This window comes from Phyllostomus hastatus, unplaced genomic scaffold (assembly GCF_019186645.2).
Source record: "Phyllostomus hastatus isolate PE091 unplaced genomic scaffold, TTU_PhHast_1.1 phas_scaffold_182, whole genome shotgun sequence".
NCBI classification, from domain to species: domain Eukaryota; kingdom Metazoa; phylum Chordata; class Mammalia; order Chiroptera; family Phyllostomidae; genus Phyllostomus; species Phyllostomus hastatus.
This window is the reverse complement of record NW_025334013.1, coordinates 17,543,144-17,560,440: the sequence shown is the minus strand read 5'-3', so window position 1 is coordinate 17,560,440 and position 17,297 is coordinate 17,543,144. Positions and strand designations below refer to the sequence as shown.

The following is a 17,297-nucleotide window of genomic DNA, read 5'->3' as shown; positions in this document are numbered from 1 at the left end:
GCTAAAGGTTAAGCACTTCCGCGTGGTGCGGCGAATACAGTACTGCAAACTGCCGGAAGGCGCGTTTCCCCGGCGACTGCGGGGCGGATATTCCGAAGCAGGAATTCTATAACCCTTTAGATCAAGGCATCGTGTGATTAGTGAAAATTTGGCGGGAACAGGAAAAGGCCGAACGAAGGAAGTGACGCGAAAGGCCGCTCACTGACGGCTGTGGGATAACGTAGGCCTGAGATGCGGAAATATTATTGGATTGGTTGTTTTATTGATATACAAACAGCATCTCCCTGGCCCTTGCTGCCGCGTGCGCAGTGTGTTTTGCCCATAGAAAGATGGCTGCGGAGGCTTCCGGCTTTCCTGGGATTAGCGCGAGAGTCTTCAGGGGCTTGGCCGGCCAAGACCGGAAAAGGCGTAGGACTCACGAGCATTGATTGGGTGAAGCGAGAAGCGGTCTGGACGCTGATTGGCTCCGCCGTCCGCGGGAAGGAGTTTGTGGCGCCAGCGAAAAGTAGACTGAGCGCTGCCATCGCAACAGGGTTCTGTGGCGCTCGGCGAACACAGCGTGCTCGAACTCCCAGCGCTTCTTTCCTGAGGGCGTCGTGACCATGATGTGGAATAGTAATGACAAGTGGGGCGGAGGGTGACGTTCGCTAGAATTTAGCAAAGAGGGAGGGGGTCGGAGAGGCGTGCAGCGGCGGGAGTGGAAATGGGGCATTTGGGGGCGGGGGCCAGGTGGTGGAGAAGGTGAGGTAGATCCAGGGCGGGGGACAGTGACGACTGAGGTCACCTGTGGGTTTTTCGGAAGCTTGGGAAGCCGCTCGGATACTAATGCGGTTGTTATTTAAAAGCAGGTGGATATGAAGGCTACGGCAACTCCACGTTCGGGGGAGCTGGTGGCTACACCCAGTCCCCTGGTGGCTTTGGACCGCCGACACCCTCTCAGGCTGAGAAGAAAGTAGGTTGAAAGAGTGTTTCGTTTTTGTTTTATCTGCCTTGAACCTCGAAACTCATCCGTGTGAGAAAATTTATGCGGCGAAGGAAGGGTATAACTAGGAACTGATTCGATCAAGATCAGTTATCATCTTACCGAATCTTACAATATTAAATATTAAGTGCGGAAGTCTGAAGAAAGGAACCTCCTCTAACTTTGCATCCACTGTTTCCTTGGCTTTGTTTTGAAATTTACGGATTTTCCCAAGTCTTGTGGGAAAATTGAACTTGTATTAATAGCCTGTTTTATGTTCTTTGTGTATTTAAAGTCATTTTAAAATTAAACGTAGGCGATAGGATATGAGGAGGTGGAAAGAACAGGGTCGTTCAAGTCAAGCAGCTCTGTTCTCTGAACACCACTTGCGGAGTGGAGTATCCTTGAACACGTTTCTCTACCTTCTTGGGAGTCCGTTTTGCACCTACTAAATGGGAATGATAATACATGCCTTACAAGGTGGTTGTGAGACTTAATATTATTATGTTGTAGATGAAGTGCCTGCACTAGAATCGCTTTCAGTAAATGGTCCTGGATATTATTTAAACGAACCTGAGCATTGGAGCCAGAATACAGTGTGTCCAGAATGTGCTTTGCCTTTTAACTGGCAGTGTGAGTCCAGTGAAGCGACTCGAACCTGTAGTTTTAGTGGCCCTTGGTTTTCTTCCATCTGATAATGGCACTAATACTAATTGCACAGGGAATTAATAAATAAGCTAATGTGTAAGCAAGTGTTGTGTAAACAGCTGTTCAGGTGCTGGTTATTGACTCTTTCAGAAGAGAGTTTGCGCTTCACGGCTGTTGATATCATCCTTTAAATACAGGATTAACTTGGCCTCTTTAGGTGTCATTCAGATGTGGTGTTAAGGTTCAGTGTTAACAGGTTCTGCATTTTGTGCACAAGTTAATAAGTTTTTACACCAAAACTGTTAATTCAGGGCTGGGTGTTGGTGGGAAAGAATTCATTGATAATTCTCATAGTTTTTGATAGTGCTTTATATTTTTTGTGTGATATTTCACATAATCCTGTAAGGTATTTATTACTTACTCCGCTGTGCAGCAGAGGCTTAGGGGGATGAAGGGGCTCCCTAAGCTTATGTAGTAAGTAACTGGAAGCAGACAGAGCACACATGATGCTGAGAAATCCAAAGTTTGGCAAACAATGTTTTCTCTCTGTTGTAGTTTTCTTTTTCCCAGGAAGACTAGAGGGACTCTAATTTTTTAATTGTTGTCTTTGAGGCTGTGAAAGTGAAAACAAGATAGATAATTGGTTCTCATCTTTTCTCCCTAAGTTTAGCTGTTTTTCTTCATTCTAATTGTTAGAATTTTTATCTCCACATCCCGAGGTTGGGCTGTGTATTAAGATAGCTTTTCAGAGAATAACGATGGTTATAATCTGGACGCTCAAACCCAGGTCTTTTTGTGTTTAAAAAGCTAGTGCCTTTTCCATAGTAAATTACATCAATGCCCTATTTAAATGTTTTCTTTTGACTATAAACTTACATTTGATTGAACCATGTGAAGTTTTCAATGTTTTCCCTATAAAAATGGTGGTTTCGTACAGCACTTCATTCCAGAGTAGCCTGTGGCTGATAGCCAGAAATTAATTTTTCTCAAAATCAAACATACTTGTGCTGGTACACTTTCTGAATCTCTTTAAAACGAACCAGGAACGCTTTGTAGTCAGTTCCTGGCACATAATAGGTGCTCATTAAAAAAAACACGCCATAACCGATCTGCGATAAATTTGAAGGTATTTTTATCATCTAGTAATTACCCTTACATAACTTTTTTACCTGCGAAGTAATCACATTTGTTGAATACCTATGTAGAGATTGGTATTATCACTTTTATATATATGTTTCATTTACAACTTGAAAAGTGTCTTCATTTTATGGAGTTGGTGAGTTGGTCCAGGGCCATGGAGCTGGGATTTGAACATAGGTCAATAGCACCATCTGGCTCTAAAGCCCATGTTCTTGCTGCTGTTACCTTGATGGTTCTTAGTTTTCTTATACTGCAGATGCAATAAAAATGTCAGTTGTATAGATAAAAACAAAATACATATTGTGAGAGCTAAATCTGGAACATCAGCAAATTTTAAATCCGTGCATACTAACACACCATATAACTTCACCTATAAAATACCTTAAAGTAAAATTGAAAAACTTAGTTGATTCCTTCACGTCCTTATTAAAAGTTATTGGGAATATAAAGAGTGAGGAACAGTTGCTGACATTTGTGGAGTATTATGATATACCAGGTAGTGTTCTAAGTACTTGACCCTATATTTCATTTTCATAATGATTTTATCCTAGTTTTGTAGATGAGGAGACTGAGGTACAGATGAGTTGAGAAATGTTACCAAAAACCCACCATTACTGAGTAGTAGAGCCATAATCTTAACCCTCAAGTACTGCCTTTGTGGCATGTGTTCTGGGGTTGGCTGGGCTTACTTTATTTTCTAACATCCTGCCAATACTTACCTTTCAAAATCATGCTTCAGCAAAGTAAAACGTTGCTGGTATCTTGGACCTTTGAGGCAAAGTTGCAACTACTAAATCAGTGAAAGCCGAGCCTACTGTGTGGGAGTACATATTTGTCCTTAGCCTGTACATACTTACTATTCCTTAGCCACTATTTTTTCACTTCAAGGTTTAGCCTAAAATGCTCCCTCTTCTCCAAATCACCAGTAAATTTTTCTGATATCCCACATAGCACATCTCATTCTGTAGCATATCAAGATCAAGTCTGTTACTTATGTGTTTACCTCTCCTAGGTTTGGAGTGTGTTAAGGGCAAACTGTACTCATCTTTATGTCACCCAGACAATCCCTGGCCAGTCATAGGCAAAAAAGAGTTAACACTGTTGTTGGACTGCTTCAGGATATGATTTGAATGTCCTTACTAGACACTCTTCTGTCTTAACACATCCTGTCCCTTTAAGATGTCTAGTGTGGGTCTACAGTCATACCACCCTGAACGTACCTGATCTTGTCTGATTTCAGAAGATGTCTACTGTGACCAAGCTCTTATCCCATTTTCCCGAAGATTTCCATCTGATTGTCAGAATATCTGTCCTAGAGGAAGTCATACCTCTAACTTTTTGTTATATTAAGAAATTTAGAGCAAATCCAAAGTTCTGTCTCCGCTGGCCCTTTCTCAAACCCTTTCCAAATACCATCTTATCTCATCAGGGACGAATAGCTAGCTCCAGCTTGTCTTCAGCCTAACGCTGGGGTTTCCTCTTAAAGGTTTATTCAGGAAGTAGGTCATTCCTCATGCTGTCTCCACTCTGGTCCACTCATTTTGGTGAATCTTTAGTATGACACAAACTTACCCATTTGTCAGGAGCTTTGGAGTCAAACCTGGCATTCGTTAGCTATATGACCTTGGTTTCCATTTCTGTGAAACAAGGATAATGAGGTTTGTTTTGAAGATCCAGTGTTATAATGTATGCAAAGTTCTTGGCACATAAGCAGGTGTTAAATGAGTGGTAGTTACTATTCCAATTGAATTTATGCATACTTTTTCTTTCAGAGAGCCCGAGCCCAGCACGTTGTGCCCTGTACCATATCTCAGCTGCTTTCTGCCACTCTGGTTGATGAAGCATTCAGAATTGGGAATGTTGAGATTTCACAGGTATGAAGAATGAAATAAAAATCACTTCATTTAAAAATATGTAAATGTTACTTTGGTTTTGAAGAAAACCAAACTTTTTTTTCTTTTGAGCTAGGTTGTCATTATCGGGATAATCAGACACGCAGAGAAGGCTCCAACCAACATTGTTTACAAAATAGATGACATGACAGCTGCACCCATGGATGTTCGCCAGTGGGTTGACACAGATGTAAGCAGTTTTTTAATGAGGTTGGGGTTACTTTGGGACTTCGGAGATGTTGGACTATTTCTAGTCTTACTTTTTAAAGGTTCTTATAAAAATAATACATGAGCAAAACATCAAAGACACGATTAGTATATTTGATTTCATAAAAGTTTAAAACCTTATAAACTTTCCAAAATACTATAAACAAAGTTAAAAGGCAAGTGACAGGAGGTACCAGAATGTAAACTCTAAGAACAAGGAGTTTTATTGTCACTGTATCCCCAACACCTAGAATAAAGCTAGTTACATAGAGGGCCCTGAGTAAGTATCTAAATAAATGGGAAAATGTTCTGCAACATACTACAAATGCTTAAAATTTTTGTTTAATAAAAACTTACAAGGCAGAAAAAATAACTATTTTAGAGAAATGGGCAAAGAAGATGCAAAGATAATTCAGTGTAGATGAAATAGAAATTGCAAACAACAAAAGCAGTTTAAATAAACATTAAGATATCATTTTTAACTTGCTAAGTTGGCAAAGAAAAAATAGAATGGTATTGCCTACTTCCGATGACAGCAGTAGCTAGCACAGTGCCTCTAGCACTTAGTAAGTCACTGTTTTTATGGCAAATGGATACCATCCTATTCCGATGATGAGTATAAATTGATACAATTTTTCTCAAAAGTCAGCCGATGATCAGAATCATCCATCATAAAAATGTTGACTTCTCACTCCATTTCTATAGGTTACTGGGTTGGCCAAAAAGTCCGTTTAGTTTTTTTCTGTAAAGTAAAAGACACATTTTTTCATTTTTATCAATAACTTTATTGAGTTGGACATTTTGAGTATGTCGGCTTCTTCTGTGTGGTACAGTATAATGTCAGTTGTTTTCAGTTAATGTCTCAATTTGATCCCTGTCAACTTCCAGCTGGTCTTCCTGACCGTGAGGCATTGTCCAGCAGGAAATCTCCAGCACAGAACTTTGCAAACCACTTTGACATGTTTGATTAGTCTCAGCACCTTCTCCACACGCTGCACAAACCTTTATGTTTGGTTTGGGTTTTTGTGTGTGTGTGTATATATTTCACTTGAAATAATAAAGCATAATATGCTAAAAATGTCACAAACTTTCTTCTATCCTCAGTATTAAAACGACTACACAAAAATTCACCCATTTTGATAAGTTTTTTTAATGCATGCTGATATGACAACTATCACAATACATTCTAACAAAATTGTTTCGTATGAAGTTAAAGACAACTAAGTGCTATTGGAGCCATCATAGGGGAAAAAACCAATCTAACTTTTTAGCCAACCCAATACATTAAGGAAATAATTAAATACCTGTGCAATGATTCAGTTCTAACAGGGTTGATCATAGCATTATTTATTAAAAAAAACCTAAAGTCAGTCTCAAAATGCTAGCAATAGTGTATAATTAAACCATGATATGTTTATAAAATATTCCAAATGATGTAGAAATGTATGTATTATCACAAAGAAGTGTTTACCATAAATTGTTAACAGGAAAAGAGTGGGTTACAAGATAGTGTGTATGGTATGACCCCATTTTTGCAGAGTAACATGTATGGGAAAAATAGACAAAGAAAAGACATGTTTATCCTTTTTATTTTTTAATCGGGCAGAAGTCCTCTTGGTTTTTTATATTGTTGTTTTTAAAATACCTTATAGAAAATTTGGATAATAAACACTTTATATTCTATTTTCACTTCAAAATCCACAAGTCATCTGTGGAGAAATAACTTGGTAGTTATTTCTTTATTTTTGGCTTCTCGGGAAAATATAGGATGATTTATTCACTGGTTATCATTGGAATATAGATTCTAAACCAAACTGCTTGGTTCCAGGTTTACAAAGATTGAAAAAAAACAGTCCCTGCCATCAAGTAGGGCGGGAGATACTAAGGATTCCTAGTACTACAGGCTCACACAAAATGTACCATGCTTATAAAACATTTTAAAGTCCCCCGAAATCCCACATCCCAGAGATGACTACTGTCAATATTTTGGTAAATACCTTTCAGACATTTCTTTCTGCATATCTGTACGTATATTTTAGATGTACATATACAGTTTTATATAAAGCATATGATATGCAGCTGCTCTGTAATCTGCTCTTTTCATTCAAAACTGTGTTGTGGAACTGATTTCTTAATGTCAATAAATGTAGATTTACATCATCATTTTTAGCAACTGCCTGTTCCATCTCTTATTTAATAGCAGACCCAATCAGGGAACATTTAACTTGTTTCCAATCATTTGCTATTATGGACAGTGCCCCCAAAGAATTCCATTGTGTACGTCTTTTCACAATTATGAGGTGATCTCCTTAAGATGAATTTTTAAAACTAGATATTCTGAAAGAAACATACATTTACATATTTTTACTTTAAACAAATCTTAAATTTATATTTTTATAGGTTTTTCCCCCTTCATAAAAGTACCAATTTATATATTTCATTAGTGCATAAAAGCACCCAATTAGCTCTCCACACCCTTCCTGACGGTGGGTTTTATGAATCTTAAATTTTTGTTGGCTAGTTTTTAAAAATACAGTCTTGTCAATGAGAATTTCCTCACTTTTTACTTGTATTTCTTTGGTTGTAGTGAAATTAAAAATGTTTTACTCTTTAATGTTAATTTGGTATGTAAAACAATACGTAGGTGGAATGAAATGCAAAAATACAGTTGATGATCTTTGTGTGATAGGAATTGGAGTGTTTTATTTTTAAAGACATTTTATTGTCTATTTTTTTATAGTTATGTATTTTAAAATCAGAAAAATCTTTTAAGACTTGGTTTACATATTTTTCTTATAAATAATGTATACATATTCTAGAAAACCCCAATTTTCCCAGTTAGCCTCCATTAACATTTTTTGGTGTGTGTTTTCCCCCAAATGGGAAATCATCTTTTTCCTACATGTCACAACTGGTCTTCACAGACATTTAATAGAATTCTATGTTGTTGGGTACTTAAGGTGCTTTAAATTTTTTGTATTGTAATCTGTGCTATGATGAATATTCCTAAAGCTAAATATTAATGCATGTTCTTAATTGCTTTAATTCCTAAAAGTAGAATTAATTCCTCAAAGTAGAACGGCTATGCCAGTATGTCCACTGTCTGCCAGAGAGTTGTGCCTAAGTTGTGTTCTATGATGTGCATAACACAGAGCTTTAGAACTGGAAATTACATTAGAGATTTTTATTCTAATTTCTGATTTTACAAAAAAGTAAACTGTAAAAGGTAGGGCAAACTAGTTAGTGCCATAGTAGGATACTGTAGCTCTCTCACTTCATAACTTTCTGTTTCTGTACATAATTTAGAGATTTTAAAGAGGCTTGACCACCATCACTAAAACCTTAGTGATATGTTTGTATTTTATCTGTTAGGATGCCAGTGGTGAAAACACTGTGGTTCCTCCGGAAACATATGTGAAAGTGGCTGGCCATCTGAGATCTTTCCAGGTAAAGTCGGGGGGGAATTACTGTTAAAATGTATTTGCATGAAACAATTTCTGGATTCATGCATGTGTTTAGGGTACTTAAAACCTAACTAAGGTTCCACCCTGGCTGATATGGCTCAGTGGGTTGGCACTGTCCTGCAAACCGAAAGGTCACGTGTTCAATTCCCAGTCAGGACACATGCCTGGGTTGTGGGCCAGGTCCTTGGTTAGGGGTGTGCAAGAGGCAACTGATCGAAGACTCGCTTGCACATTAATGTTTCTCTCCCTATCCTTCTCCCTCCCTTCCCTTCTCTCTAAAAATAAGTAAATAAAATCTTAAAAAAAAAAAACAACTAAGGTACCATGTTTAATGGGACTTATAATGAAGTTATTGTATTGTTCTCTTCTTCAAAAGGAAATAATGGGTTTTTACCTTAATATAAAACTGACAGAATAGTGAGAAAGAGCAGCATCCCCACCTGCAGCTGCCACCTATGGCCTCCATTAGGTGTAGGTGGGTGGACACTGGATTTAGAGTCAGGATACTAGGCTTTGCTTGGTAGTGTAACCTTGAGCAAGTCAGTGAACATCTCTGATCTGGTATGTGTTTTTTTATTATACTTTATTGACTATATTTGGATTAATCTTCAGTTAAAAATTTTAAGTATATAACACATTTTTCCTATATTAGCAAAATATTATAACCAAGAAAAGAGTTGTAAAGTTTTAACCTGAAATTGACTTGAATGTGTTTAATCCTTTATTCACTTTTCTCTTCAATAGAACAAAAAAAGCCTGGTGGCCTTTAAGATTATGCCACTGGACGATATGAATGAGTTCACCGCGCACATCCTGGAAGTGGTGAACGCACACATGATGCTGGCCAGAGCTAACAGCCAGGTGAGCAGCCTCACTCACACTTCTCCCTCCCCTGGAAGAGCATAGCCAGCTTCTGTGCTCTGGCTTTGATTAACTTGATGTTTTGAAGGTTGAGCCAGAATAAAGGTATCATTCAGTTCTTAAAACATTTTCTCCATGAGATTTGCCATGTTATTTTATTCTAGTGAAGCAGTCGTGTTCCTCTGAAAATACGACTTCCTCTTACCCCACTGGCATGGATGGCTGGGACCTAAGACAACCTTCAATTGTAGACATGTAATTATAGGCTCTGCTCTTAGCGCCAGGATTGTCGGTCCACGGTCAAAGAAAAATCACAACTAGGACAGCATTTTGCTGCTTTCCTTCCGGTCAGTTGGCTCTCTAGTTAGAATGTATGCACCATTATTTTGTCCCTGAAATTATATTTCTTGCTTTGTATTGAAATTTGTCAACATTTCCTTTTGTATGAATTCAGTTTGGGGTTGTTGATTCCAGTGTTAGAATGTCCTTAGATGATTCTTTCTCTCTTTTTTTTATTGCTGTTCTATTACAGTTGTCCCAGTTTTCCTCCTGTTCCTCTTCCCCTGCCCCACCCCCCCCCCACTTCTGCAGTCAGTCACCACCCTGTTGTCCATGTCCATGGGTCATTTATGCCAGTTCCTTGACCCCTCCCCTTCTCTCCCTCCTTTTCCCCTTCCCTCCTCCCCTCTGGTTGTTGTCAATCAGTTTCTTGTTTCCATGCCTCTGGTTCTGATGGCAAGATGGAAGGTTGATTACAGTAGGAGAGATTGATGAGCCATTAAGGATGAAGTGCTTGAGAGAGATAGGCAAAAAATAAGAAAAATATATAATTTTAGATAATTATAGGTGCGCTGAAATAAAATTAAGCAGAATAGGAGAAGAGAGTAATGGTGGGAAAAAGAATGGCATAACTGAGATGGAGAAAGAACATTCCAGGCAGAGGGAATGGAAGGTCGGAATCCATGAAGCTGGAATAAGCTTGGCATGTCTGAGACCAGCCGGAAGGCCAGAACATCTGGAGGGAAGCAAATGAGAGGGAAAACACCTGGATGGAGGCTAGGAAGCAGGACCGAGATCATGTAGGGCTTTGTAGGTCGTGGTGAGGATTACTTTATTCTCATTGATGCCAAACCTTTAGAAGGATTTGTCTAGGGAGTGAGGTGGTCTGATTTACCTATTTAAAATCTCGCTCAGGCTGCTGTATGGAAAATAGACTATGAGGCACCAAGAATAGCAACAGAAGTAGTTTAGGAGAATGGTAACAGCAGTTGAGATTAGTAGTTGGATTTCCATATTATTTGAAGGTAGACCTGACAGGACCTGTTGGAGGATTGGATATAGGATACAAGGAAAAGGGAGGGTTCAGAGTTCTGTTTTGGACTTACCCCAGTATGAGATGCCAGTTAAATATGTAAGTGGAGAACAGAATGGATGGTTGAATGTTTTATAAGGTTTGGACTCAAGGAAAAGGTTAGGGATAGAGATAGAACTTTGGGAATCACTATTGTATAGGTGGTATTTAAAGCCTTGGATGAAATAACACAACCAGGGAGTAAAGGGGTCAGAAGCGTAACCTTTAAAAGTCTGGAAGCAGAATAAGAGCCATGGAAAGTTGAAGAAGTTGCCAGTTTGGCAGGAGGAAAACCGGGAAATGTGATTCTGTAGAATATTCTGAAAAGAGTATTTTAAGAAGGAGGGAACAGAGGTAATTGGAGAACTTTACCTAGAAGTCAAATAAGATGATGAAAGAGGTCTATTGTCAAATTTGGAAACGTGGATCTTCAAAAGAGAGGCTTCAGTAGAGGCGAGGAGGAAAGTGGGTTTGAGAATGAGGTTGGGTAGAGAGTTTCAGGTATCTATTTTATTCCTATACTTCATAACATACTGGGTGGGGCAAAAGTAAGAATTGGTGGTTAGGGAGTGGAAACTGGGAGTATAGACAGTTACACTGAGAAGTAAACAGTCCTTTCAGAGAGTGTGCATTAAGCATTGGGGGCTCAGAGCACTTAAGCAGTGGTAAGGGACAAGTGCAAGGTGCCACGGAACCTGAGAAGGGTTTCCTGTCCTGACTTGAACGCTAAGAAAGATTCCCTGGAGGAAGTTTTGCCTAAACCAAGTCTTGAAAGATGCATGAGATGTGGCCACTTAGAACAGGGCATGAAGTCCTTTCAGCAGAGGCGACCTGGTGAGAAATAGCGTTTAGTTCAGTGCTCCTGGATCATACAGTGTAAGACTTCTGTTTCACCAGCAGGCTGTGTGGAGGTACCTAGCTTGAAAACAAAGGACCATGACTGGCTCTTGGTGTTTTGTTCTGTTCTGTTTTCCTCAAATGTCATCTAATAGACATTTCCTCAGTAGGCATCTGATGAACATTTGTTGGGTGAGCAACGCTCCTGACTGGATGGGGTTTCTCCTGAGGAGCTGCCGCAGTGCCCCTGTATGCTGTTACAAGGACTTGACATTCGATCTGTCGTCCTTACTTACGCAGTTCAATAGATTAACCATTGACTGAGCATGAACTGCTCACTAGGCACCATGCAAACATGGAGGGGCTTGTGGGGGAAAGCGGCACGGAAATGGTGTGACGGCTGCTATGAGAAAGAATGGGCCAAATGTTGTGCCAGCCAAGAAGGAAGACTGACTGAACTTGACTTGGGGAATGTTAAGGGAGTGTTTAGCAGGCAGACGGGGTGAGGAGCATTCCAGATGGGAAACGGCATGTTTGGGTAAGAAGGATGTTCGTGGATGGCAAGAAGTCCAAGTGCAGCTGGGGAGTAAAGTGTGTTGAAACGGAGTTATCAAGAATAAAATACAGATTTTGATGTCTCCTTGTTGTAGGTCTTGAATGTGTAGAAGCTTTACATATTTTTCACCGGCAGGGGGCGCCACAATGGGAGCTTTTAGGCAGAGGAGTGGCCTGACCTGAAGTTACTACTTGGTAAGGAGGAAGGTTGATTGGGGTAGGAGAAACTAGCTGCTGAAACCAATCAGGAGACCAGGGGTGTTGAGGACTGACTTGAGCAACACTGAAAATGGTATTAAAAGGCTGTGGTGACAGATTGTGGAAGGTAGGCGAATGGATGGCGATCTGTGTGATTAGATTTGGGTTTACTAACTGAGATGGGATATAGCAGGGCGAACAGTTTTAGGGAGGAAGGTAATGAATTTTATTTTGAAGTATGAGATACCTAGGTGGAGATATCCAACAGATGACTGGGAATAAGGATTTGTGGCCTAGGAGGAGGTCTGCAATGAAATCCTGGGGGAACTATCAGCCTTTTGGGAGACAGGTAGAAGAAAAGGCTGATGAGGGGTATGGTGAAGGTATAGGTTGAGAGGTAAGTGGAGAATGAAAAGAATGTGGTGTGACCCAGTTGGTTGGGTGTCGTCCTATAAAGCTAAAAGTTGCTGGTTCGATTCCCAGTTAGGGCACAGCCTGGGTTGTGGGTTTGGTACCCACACAGGGCACAAGCAAGAGGCAACTGATGTTTCTCTCACACCAGTGTTTCTCTCCCTTTCTTTCTCCCTTCTTTCCCTCTCTCTAAAAATAAAGAAAATCTTTTTAAAAATAAAAACGAAGCCTAGAGACAGGTACATTACAATAGGAGTGTGCTCTGCATTGTCTGCTTCTGAGAGGTCAAGTGTTATAAAAGAAGACTATTGGCTGTGTAGGTTGAAAAGTCTTTGGTGAGAACGGTTTCAAATGTGTATTGAGAACTCAAATAGTGGGGGGTTGAGAGGTGACTAAGGAGAAGGGAAATGAAAACAATGATTATAGTCTATTATTTTTTAAAAATTTGGTTGTTGTAAAAAGAGACTGTGGGAACTATTTTTTCCTGTAATGCTTCACGCCCAGTTGCACCTTGGTGAAAGCTTGAGTGATTCATCACCAAGAACATCACAGCAGACCTGCGTAATTTTCTTCTCAGTGCTAGTTTTTCTCTGGTTCCCCTCACACCACAGAGAATAGAAGGGGTCAGGAGGTACTTCTCTCTCTGTTAGATATGATGTGTGCTTCAAAGGATTACTTTACCTCTCTTTGAAATATCAGATAGTAGCTCTCCCTTCCAGTGTAATTACTTGGTATTGGGAAAAAACTCTGCATAAATTGTTTTTTCGTAAGCTGTTTATTAAAAGCTCTTTAAAATAGCAAGGGCTGTGGTTAAATTGATTAATTTCCTAATGTTGTGAACTTTTTCATTTAGTCCTTAGCAGGGAGAGCATCCATCAGCAATCCAGGAATGGGTGAAGCAGGGAACTTTGGTGGGAATAGCTTCATACCAGCAAATGGTCTCACTGTGGCCCAAAATCAGGTAAATTATACATACCCACGTTACTCCAGAAATGCAAAACATAGACAGTCCTAAATGTTGTTATTTTCTTAGCGGTTCTAAGGCTTTCTAAGAACCTAACTTATTTCCTTCCTATAAAGACACTTAGGTTTAATAAGGGGGCTGATTCAAAGTAGTTGCTAAAATCTTGCTGATTTGAATGTTCAGGTGCTGAATTTGATTAAGGCTTGCCCAAGACCTGAAGGATTGAACTTCCACGATCTCAAGAACCAGCTTCCACACATGACTATAGCCTCAATCAAGTGAGTATTTGGTTTCTATGAGCTAGTGCTCCAGAAGTATACCCATTGCACCTCATCAGAGTTCCCTGGTAATGAGAAGTGAGTTTAAAATATGTGTTGATTGCAGCCTGTTGACAGAAGGAAGTTGTTCAGTCATGGAAAAATAGAAAAAGAACTCACAAAGATGGTGTTGTCACATCACTCATTCATTTATTCATTCAACAAATACTGAATCCCACTATGTGCTGGGATGTAATTTTGAGCAAAAATTGACCTAATACTTCTTGTTGATTTAATCTGGAGGAGTGAGGTCCTTAGCTTCTGGTCCTCAGGCATATGGTCCCATTTGAGTTACTGTGGAGATGTGTGCATCAGGCTTCCTGGACCTGAAGCCATTGGATGGGCCTTGCCCACTGTTCCTGTCCTGACAACATGTCAGATAAGCAGCTTCCTGATTCCAGTGAACTAATTGACCACATTGAGTGTTATGGTGCTTGTTACAGTTGTTACCATAAATTGGTTATATTCTAGGACTAGATAGAAAAGAAGTGCTCAGGTCTAATTCCAGGAATTAGGTCTGGAAGTGCTCAGGTCTAATCTCAGGAATTAGATGTGGATATGAGGATATCCTCTAAAATGAGGATAATAGTTTCTGTCTCAGTTACTATAATGATGAGGTACAGAATGGCTGTCACATAGTAGGTGTTCTAGAAATTGTTACTGTTCCTAAATATGTTACTGACACTGATCCTGAGAGCCTTGAAGAGTTCGAAGGTCTCTTACCACTTCTGGGAAGACCATCTCTTTACTTCCTGCAACTTTACTTCCCAGAGAGGGTGGTAGTGTTTCAGTAAGTGGATGGGTGGGGAGGAACCACTTTTAAAAATAGCTCTTTACTCTAGGGGATTTTTATGTGCAAGCTGGACTATAGCTTTAGATCCTTATTTTTATTTGCTTAGACTGGTATTGAAGTAAGGCCCTATTTTTTTTTGCCTTTACACAATTTGGGAGAGGGATCCAAGGCAGTCCTCTCCTAGTAGCCATTGTCTCCATGGATTTTTTTTTTTTACCAGCATCTCTCCCTGCAAGAGCTTTCTGTGAGCAAATGGCTGTGAATTCTTAACCAAGATAGAAAGTGGGGATGGGGGAATGGTTGAAGTTTACATTTTTGGCAATATCAGAAAGGCAGTTGCCTTTCTCCTGTATAGTTTGAAAATGGGCCTTTGCTGTGTCCTGTGCCCTTTTAAGGTCAACCCAGTGCCTTCAGAGGCTCACACAGAAGGGTAAAGTTGGTCTCTGTAAAACCCAGAGAAGAGATGGTAAAACTCCTCTTTGGAGCCTGTCTGGTGTCACAGCTGAAAAATTATTTTAATATAAGAATTTTTTTAAAAAGTGAACCTTTCCCCCTGCCCCCTCTCTTTCCAGGCAAGCTGTGGATTTTCTTAGCAATGAGGGACACATCTATTCTACCGTGGATGATGATCATTTTAAATCCACAGACGCAGAATAACTGGACCTGATTGAGTACCCAACATGTTTTCCAGCTGGACCTATTTTCATGATCTGTTTTCTCCAGCTGTGCATACGTTTGACCAGTTGACTTCTAGAAAGTAAGTTTTTTCTGTAAAAGGTCTCAGTTGATCTCCTTTTGAAACTTACTTCTCTTCTGTTTTTTTGAAGCTCAAAGGGAGATGGCCAACTGATGGGTGGGGAGATGGCCAACTGACAGATGTGGTCCAGAGTGGTATTTCTTAGAGAAGTTACAAATTAGGAAGTTATAGTAACATCAGGAGACATGGAAATGGAAGAAGGATGCTACCAAGAGAGTTCGGCAGTATTACTTACGTAATTCTCAGGAGTTTCTATTCCTAAAATGTTTTCTGTTGAGAGAAGATGAGGACAACTAGGGCCTGTCAGCAGAGAGCCACCCAAGAAATGTGCTAAGGTCTGCCTGGTTTTGTTCCGTTTTGGTTATGTGGTGTTACTTTCAGAATTGCACTTTCCCTCAACTTGTCATGGCTGATGCCAAAAGCATTTTTGTAAACATGAGGTTCTAGAGTGGTGGCTTCATGTGTCAGGGGAGACTAAGAAATGTTACTGTGTTTTGTACAAAATAAGTGCATCTGTGTGGTTAATAAAAGTTATATTATTGTAGTAACTTGTGAAGATATCCTTATTTTTCTTTTTAAGTTAGTGTAATTACTACCTTATCTGAGACTGTATAACATGGCTCGACTTGGGTTTGACGTCTTGGCTGTCCCTCTTCTCAGGAGCTTGAGCAGCATAACATTGGCTCTGAGAGCCTCTGTGGATGGAGGACGGCAGTGGGGCCCACCCGGAGAGCTCAGCTGGTTAGAGCCTTGTCCCAGTAAGCCGAGGTTGCGTTCGATCCCTGGTCAAATCGGTATCTCTCTCTCTCACAATTAATTTAAAAACAAAAAGAAAAGACAACAATGTCATTTCCTTATGGGTTTGTTATGAAAATTGAATGAAATAAAGTTTATAAAGCATCTAGCATTACCATTAGTGAGGGTTATAAAGCAGGCCTTCATCTTGACTCTGGCAGTACATAGTCATGTGACTGAATCAGGCACCTGCCATGTCACCTCAAGGTGAAACAAAGCCTCAGCTATTTTTTGGCCAACTTAATCAGCTCCTTTTCTTGTGGGAGAAGAAACTAGTTCAAAGATGTTTCTGACAACTCCAGAAAGTAAGCTACTTCTTAAATTGAAAGAACTTAATTCTGAGGTAAGTTAATGAGGTGTATTATGCAAATAAAAATTCTATGATTGTTTTAACTGTATTTCTAAATGAGATCTTAGCAGCTGTGTGGAGAAGGCTCCACCTCCCTGGTTTCTGACCGTGAACAATAAGGTGGTGGTTACTTTCTATACATGTGGAGTAGTTCCCATCTTTGGAGTAGTGCAGATGTTAAAAGTCAGCCACTATGTTTGCTTCTTGATCGTTTCCTATAAAGGACGGTGAGCTAAAAATAGGTTACAAAAACCATATACATTGGAATTTGGAATGCATGATAGGACACTTTAATGGGTGGTGATTTCTTCCTAGTTGTCAGGCTAGTGCTCTCCAATGGAAAGCACTACTGCAAGGCAATAGCAGTGGTTCTGGGCAGAAGTCTTGATTCTTTTGATTTTTGAATTTGAGTAATTAAAAACTACTTCTTGCTAAGTCAGGTGTTGAGTATCTACTGTGTCAGCCCATTGGTCAGGCATGAGGAATTTAAAGCAAAATAAGAGATTGGAGTCACAGGACTTGCTGGTTCAGCATTCCCAGGAGCACAGAGTAACTGCTCAGTGGCGCTGAATTCCCTGCCACTTTGGCATTTACACAGTTTTACAGAAGTTCTGTGGTTTCTGAGCACTACGGAGGCCTGTGAGGCAGCCCATTCCTGAGCAGGCTGAAACGCCAGCCTTTAGAAAGCTCCCCTGCTCCAGCAGGAGGCATTTGCACTGCAGGCATTTGCGGTCACCTGGGATGTATATATAGTGTTGTGCTAGCACGTCACTGAGACAGCATGAAACAAGTTCCTG

At 40.0% G+C, this 17,297-nt stretch overlaps 1 protein-coding gene and 1 non-coding gene across 2 annotated transcripts; both read left to right on the top strand.

The window, feature by feature from the left end:
• The first annotated feature begins 457 nt into the window (after positions 1–457).
• Positions 458–15,904, top strand: RPA2 (replication protein A2). Its single transcript, XM_045859179.1, has 9 exons — positions 458–615; positions 846–952; positions 4,522–4,623; positions 4,718–4,831; positions 8,221–8,295; positions 9,057–9,173; positions 13,379–13,486; positions 13,673–13,767; positions 15,172–15,904. The coding sequence occupies exons 1-9, from the start codon at positions 603–605 to the stop codon at positions 15,254–15,256; spliced, it is 816 nt and encodes a 271-aa protein (XP_045715135.1). The 5' UTR covers positions 458–602; the 3' UTR covers positions 15,257–15,904.
• On the top strand, positions 14,982–15,103 carry LOC123832378. Its single transcript, XR_006788036.1, has one exon. It is a non-coding gene; the product is annotated as a small nucleolar RNA SNORA26 (small nucleolar RNA).
• Positions 15,905–17,297: the final 1,393 nt, after the last annotated feature.

Bases quoted from the DNA above. Each gene is read 5' to 3' on its own strand.
- RPA2 (XM_045859179.1), top strand. The intron at 953-4,521 runs GTAGGTTGAAAG...TTTTTCTTTCAG, and splicing joins CCTCTCAGGCTGAGAAGAAA to AGAGCCCGAGCCCAGCACGT. The intron at 8,296-9,056 runs GTAAAGTCGGGG...TCTCTTCAATAG, and splicing joins GCCATCTGAGATCTTTCCAG to AACAAAAAAAGCCTGGTGGC.